Source organism: Tenrec ecaudatus, chromosome 17 (genome assembly GCF_050624435.1).
Source record: "Tenrec ecaudatus isolate mTenEca1 chromosome 17, mTenEca1.hap1, whole genome shotgun sequence".
NCBI classification, from domain to species: domain Eukaryota; kingdom Metazoa; phylum Chordata; class Mammalia; order Afrosoricida; family Tenrecidae; genus Tenrec; species Tenrec ecaudatus.
Window position 1 is genome coordinate 52152764 of NC_134546.1, and position 6335 is coordinate 52159098.

The following is a 6335-nucleotide window of genomic DNA, read 5'->3' on the forward strand; positions in this document are numbered from 1 at the left end:
AAGCCTGTATGGGAAAGTAAAGCTGGGAGAATGGGTTTCTGACAGGTGGTCACTGAATATGTAGACAGTGTGGAGATTTCACGGCTGATGTGAAGTGTTTTCTGTTTCTTTAAAGACAAACACTGGGAAAGTCTTCAGCGCCATTGCTTCCTTTGAAAACGACGTGGAAATAACATTATACAAACACGGAGGATTATTAAATTTTGTGGCACGGAAATTCTCATAGTATCCACTCACCGGGAGACCTTCCTAAGAGATAAGGGCAGAGCCGCCTGCCTGTGCTGCAGCCGGGAGTCCTTACCACGGAGCTGCGGACCGTCCAGCGCGCCCACTCTCCCATCCGCGACGGCAGCCAGTACAAATCAGCGTCGTGACTGAAAGGAAGCCTTGATTTTAAATAATACATGAATGGTGCTATTAACCTTGCTAAAATCAGTGTGTGGAGTGTGTTGTGGAAGAGGCCTGTAAGTATGGGGGGAGGGGAGATTTTATCACACCGTTTTGTAAATAAAGGCAGAATTTGAACTTGTGTTGAAGATTCTTATCCGAGTAACGTCCCTGGCGTTTGTTTTGTTTGCACCTGCCAAACTGTGCACTGCTCTTTGTTGGCTTGAGAGTAGCAGGTTGAAATCTCAAAAGCCAGATTAGACTCTAAAGTTAGAGAGTTGGAAATTGGTTTATAACTGAACTTCCCCAATAGATTCATGTCTTTTCAGAATTGAGCTGGACCCTGTTGGCTTTCTTGGTAATGTCAACCAAGGACAGAGCCCACCCCAGAACACAGTCCCTCGGCCGGCCACAGGCACCCTCTACGCTTGCCCTAACAGATGCAGATCGGGAATGTTTTGCCAGGGCCCTCCAGCAAGCCTCAGGTGGTATGGTAGTGCTTAGATTCAACTGTTTTGCACACTTGGTGCGATACTATAACTTACAGCATATTTCAGGTACCATTAACCAAATTTCCACATATTTTATAGTCGCTAAAGAGTTTAATCTCTAAACTCTACAGTTATTTTCTCTAGACCTTTAAATTACCCACTCTTAAATTATATGATTGCTCAACTCTAAGCATTGTTTTAAGTTTGATTATTTCTTATTTAAATGGATTTCCCATTACTGTCTTAAGTCCTTCCTCGACCTGGGGTGCCTGGCTCCTTCCGTCTTACTGTAACTAGAGGGTAAGCAGAGCTGCCCCCCGGAAACAGCCTCTGTGCTGGCTGTTCCGTCAAAGCTGAGGTTCGCCGTGCTGAAGAAGAGGCGTTGAATACTTCCAGAAAGGTCGATACTGTGTTTGAATGACCAAATTCAGCTTGGTAGGCTAAAGGTCAAACATAGTTTGTTTTTTCTCATGGAATTATCGTTAGATGACCCAGTCACTGCCACTCAGAACGAGCTCCCGGTGCACAGAATAAAGCAGTAGTTCTTTTCCCCTGAAGCAACTGGAAGGAACAGAGCCGGGGCTGACGGCCACAGCAGCTCTGCACGTAGTCACTCGCACAGCCTGCGGGACGTGGTGCGGACGTGTTCACACAGGAATGTGGACTGGAGTGTGACAGAACAGTTCCCTCTGTTTGAATTTTATAAAATCGTTGCTTTGGTTTCTTCAGAGTGTGAGCTTGACATGGGCTATGCTGTGTGTGTGTCGAGGCCTGCGCTTGTTTGTTTATATGCCAGACATGAGTTGGAGATGGCAGACTTACGAGTTGAAGGGTAAGGTACTTGTTCACTGCTTTGACGATGTGGTCGTGACAGGTTGTGTTGGGAGGAGTCTGTGTTAGTTTGAAATCCTCCTATCAGCAGAGTCAGCAGCGTTAGAAACCTCCAGTCTAGGAGAGGAAGCCAGGTGACAGGGTGGAAGTGTATTTCCACTCCACCTGGGCTAGCTGCTGACAGTAGCAAATGTTATTTCAGGAACAGAATCAAGTTTCTCTTAAGTCTCATGCTTATATACAATTAACCAAATGCTTAGGATGTGTGGTTTTCCTTTCACGAGGGGTTTCAAACAGTGCGTGGGGCAATTTCTTGTCCTGCAGTTCCATCCTTCCATGAGCTCTGGGAAGCCCCTTATCCCAGAGTAGGCAGGATAATTCTGCCCCTAATCAAATGCTGTGGGGGCAGAAACGAAGCCCTAGGTTGCCTTGTATTGTCTCAACAATACAGAAATCTTTGTTGACTAGAGAGGGGTCATTCCGTGTTCACACACACACACACACACACACGAACACATTGTGAAAAGGGAATAAAAGAGGCACTTGAAAAGCAAATCTGTGTTGGAAATGAATTTAAAGTTAACCTTCTCAAAAGTCATTACCAGCGGCATTCACTCCACCACTCCTCTTGCAAAACATTACCCTTTGAGTTTTGGCATTAGGGTGTCATCCACCCAGCAAGTCATTGTGATTATCCCTAAAACATTCCCAATGGGATCGTGGTGGCTTCCCATTTTATGTCCAAGCTCACACTTGGGCTTCCATTAGCTGAATTGTTCACGATAAGCAAACTGCCCTGTAATTAAAGAGGTAGCCGGAAGGCAGGGGTTGAGTGGCGGAAGACATGCTTGGGGATGAGTTGCAGGGAAGGAGACACTACTTGACACTTTGCTGGGACTGGGTTTGAAAACGACAAATGTTAGGTGTAGGAGAGGTACTGGATTTTGACCCTAGACTTAGTTTGGTTTAGAGTAACTAACGGGGTGAACTTAGGCTTTGTTGATGTTGGTTTTGCCCCGCGAGTGTGATAATACCAATATTTCTATCCTTTGTACACACTTGAAAACCCTATCTCTCACTTAACCGCAGATCATTGTTTATTATTTAAAGCCAACAAAACAGTGCGACAGTTTTAAGTTCCATAATGTTAAGTATTGTATAGAAATATATTGGAGGCAAAGTTCAATTGATGACAATTGTGTATATGTTACGGATGCTGTCAATTATTTTTAATAAAGAAAATTGTATTATCACATATTGATCCTTGTTCAGTTTTGTGGTAACCGAAAATAAACACCCTGACTCTAAAGGAAACGAGAGATACCGTCTAGACGTTTCTCTTCACTACACCTGACGCCTCTCTAGCAGTTCCTGTGGGGTATAAACAGCTCACCTCCCCCAAAGATGTCTACCTCAGACCTGGGACAGGCTTGCAACTAATGGTAAATGAGTGTCAAGCTATTTCCCTGAAGGCGTCAGCCATCCAGAGCAAGCAGCCTGTTGTCTGTCCCACCAGAGGTGGGACTCACTCCCTGCTGTTAGGGACAGTGGATTGCTTCCCCTGAAAGCTAACAAGTCTCCACATCAAGGGCAGTCAAGGTTAGGCTGCCATCATGAATCTAAAATCTGCCCTTGTCACATGCAAACCCTTAATCCCTCCTCTTCTTAGATCGTCCCCCTCCCATTACTGTAGTACCTATAATACAGCCCCTTCCTGTGACGTATGCCTTTGCCTGTAATGAGGGGACTTGCATGCGCCCCCCCCCCCCAAGATATATAATCCTTGGTTAGCAATAAATCACATCCTCTCTGTCCGTATTGTGCGCGGACATGGCTGGCCAGGAGCATACTACCATGAAATGTGTCTGACTTTTCATTTTACCCTCTCTCTCCCATCTCCTATTTCTCGATGAGTTTATTATAATTATATGTTTTAACCATACAATTGCACTTACTGAACCTGTGATAGTGTAGTGTGTGGGGCTGGCTTCCCCCACACGTTCCATTTACTCCTGAGCCAGTAATGAAATAAGCCCAAGGCCAACTTTTGATTAGGAGTAGCCTGAAGGAGAAATCACCAGAATAAAAATGAAAACTCAGCCCAAAGGTTCAGATTCTACGGCATCAGAGTTGAAGACTAAAGGGATGATCCCGTCTACAAAGCAATTGTAAGCAGCAACCATCTAATTGGATGTTTTGTTGGTTTGTCTTTTGAGCTAAAAACCTTCCACCTCTTAGCTTATTACTCATTGATGCTCTCTTCCCCTAATCTGTGCTTCAAACATTTCTTCTACTAAGTACAAAGGTATTTCTGCCGGGGTTCCAATTCACACGTTTTATTCCTAACAAAATGCTAAAATGTCACAGTGGCTACAGACAAGTTCTCTCAGTAATACTAACTGCCCGCTAAAGTGGATCACCGTACTGTGGGTTTGAAACTGTAACTCTTGACAGGAGTAGAAAGCCCACTGTCCCGAGGAGCTGCTGCTAGATTTGAACTGTTGACCATGTGGATCACAACCCGAAAGCATAACCACTACACCACCAGGGCTCTTTAATCTTAAGGAACCTTCAAAATAAGTCCAATCAAAGCATTAACTTCCAAGGGAATCTGCTCATTCGTTTATGATGACTGATTTGGGGGGCTTCCAAATCATCCTGCTGTATTTCCTCAAAGAAAGGGTGATGATCTTGGGGCTTGTTATAAAGATGTGATGGGAAACCTGCATTGGTGCGGGAAAGTGCACGGGGAATTTTTTCCCCACCATGACAGTGCACCTGTTCATTCGTCCAAGAGTAGCTAGGGCTGTCTGACAATCGCCTTGGGAAGCCCACCCCACGCCTCGATAGCCCTGAAGTTGCCCCTTCAGCCCTCTGTAAAACGTTGTAAAGGAACACAATTCGATCCCTCAGCTGAGGAAGTCAAATGCCACTGTGAGGTTGGGGGAAATGGGGAGCTGATAAGGAGTACAAGAAAAGAAAATGTTCTAGAACTGATGGTAGTGATGATTCTACAACTCTTCTTGATGTGATTGAACAATGGAGTTGTATGATATGTGAATTATCGGCCAGTAAAACTGTTGGAAAAAAAAGTTTAGAAAATGATGAAGGCAACATATGTACCAATATGCTTGATACAATTGATGTATGGATTGTAAGAGCCCCAATAAAATGATTTTTTAATAATAAAATGAATTTCCATACAAAACAACTTTATCACCTTCAAAGTACTCTCCATCACACTTAATACATTTGTCAAATCTGTGATTCCGTTCTTGGAAACATCCAAACTCATCTCTAGGATGGCTGGCAGGGCCTCCCTTTTTTTTTTTTTCTTCACCTCTTCTATGTCATCTATCACTCACTGTCCTTTCATATCCCTCTTCATTCACAGAAACAAAAGGCCTCATGGAACAAGGTCAGGTGAATCAGGTGTGTGTCCAAGAGAGGCATGCTGTTCTTTGCCAAGAACTGGTGCATTGAGATGGCGGCAAGAAAGGGTGCATTGTCGTGGCAAAACCAATCCCATGTCTGCCTCAAATCACACTGTTACGCTATCTTCAGAATCTCTAAGCAGAAAGCTTGAATAACAGTCTGACCTGGTGGAACAAATTCCAAATGCACTCACATCAAAAAAACAAATGAGTCATTTTGGGGGTGTACCCATCATATGTCATTGTTCCTACATGACTGAAAAGGTGATTTCCTTTAGAAACTGTTGTGCCCCCACCAGCTTATGTAACCCATCTGCTTAAGCCCCACCACTGCCTTTTCTTCACATTGCACTTGAGCCCAAAGCCCCAGTGGTCACTCCCAGGCCCTAAACAGTCTGATTCGTCCACGCCTCCAACTCATACCCCACCTCCTTACTGGTCAATCCTGCTTCAGCCACATTGGCCTAGCTGTTCCTGGCACACAAGGTCATTCTTGTCTCCAGGCCTCTACTTAATTTTCTCCACCTAGATAGTTCTTTTCCCACCTACAGAGATGTGGTCTATGCCTTGAGAGGCCTTCCTATTTCCTCAAAAATTATGAATATTTGGACCATTAGCATATGCATGCATTGATACTAGTCTCTGTGAAACAAACTTAAAAATAAGCCTTACTCATTTATGGCTAAATGTCACACGATGCCTTAAGAGTAGGAGAAAGGGCATGTGTTTTTAGAGCAGTAGGCTGCAGACCACATTGACAAAACATGAGGGGATAGAGAGGCTACAGGTCAACCAGAACTGACTTCACTAGGGAGCACCAGCAAAGGGAGGAGAGGGTGACATCCACACAAAGCCCCTTCATCCTGCGGCCAATCCCTCCTGTAGTACACAACGGACGCCGAGGGACCAGAAGACCTCCGTCCAATTCAGTCCCAAGGGGTTGCTTGAACACAATTACGTCCATGTTAAAGGTCTGTAGTATGGAAGATACGTATAGTCCAGCTCTTAGAGGAAACGCAGAGGGCAGAGGGTGGGCACTGGGAGGGGCAAAAGGAGGGGTTCCAGATCTCGCAACCATATTCCATCTTCATTCCCTTCACTCTTCCCATGAGGCATGGAAAAAGACCAGACCAGTCTATATGGAGTGGAGACAAGATGGAACTCAGGAGCTGCTGGAGGGCCAAGGACTTAG

The 6335-nt window shown here is 44.8% G+C and overlaps 1 protein-coding gene across 1 annotated transcript in view; it reads left to right on the top strand.

The window, feature by feature from the left end:
- The window catches only part of IREB2 (iron responsive element binding protein 2), a 55037-nt gene extending 52106 nt beyond the window's left edge, over nt 1-2931 (top strand). The window contains exon 22 of the mRNA XM_075535967.1: nt 116-2931. Within this exon, the coding sequence (XP_075392082.1) occupies nt 116-226 (111 nt within the window). The 3' untranslated portion in view covers nt 227-2931. The remainder of the gene's footprint in view (nt 1-115) is intronic.
- The last annotated feature ends 3404 nt before the right edge of the window (nt 2932-6335 follow it).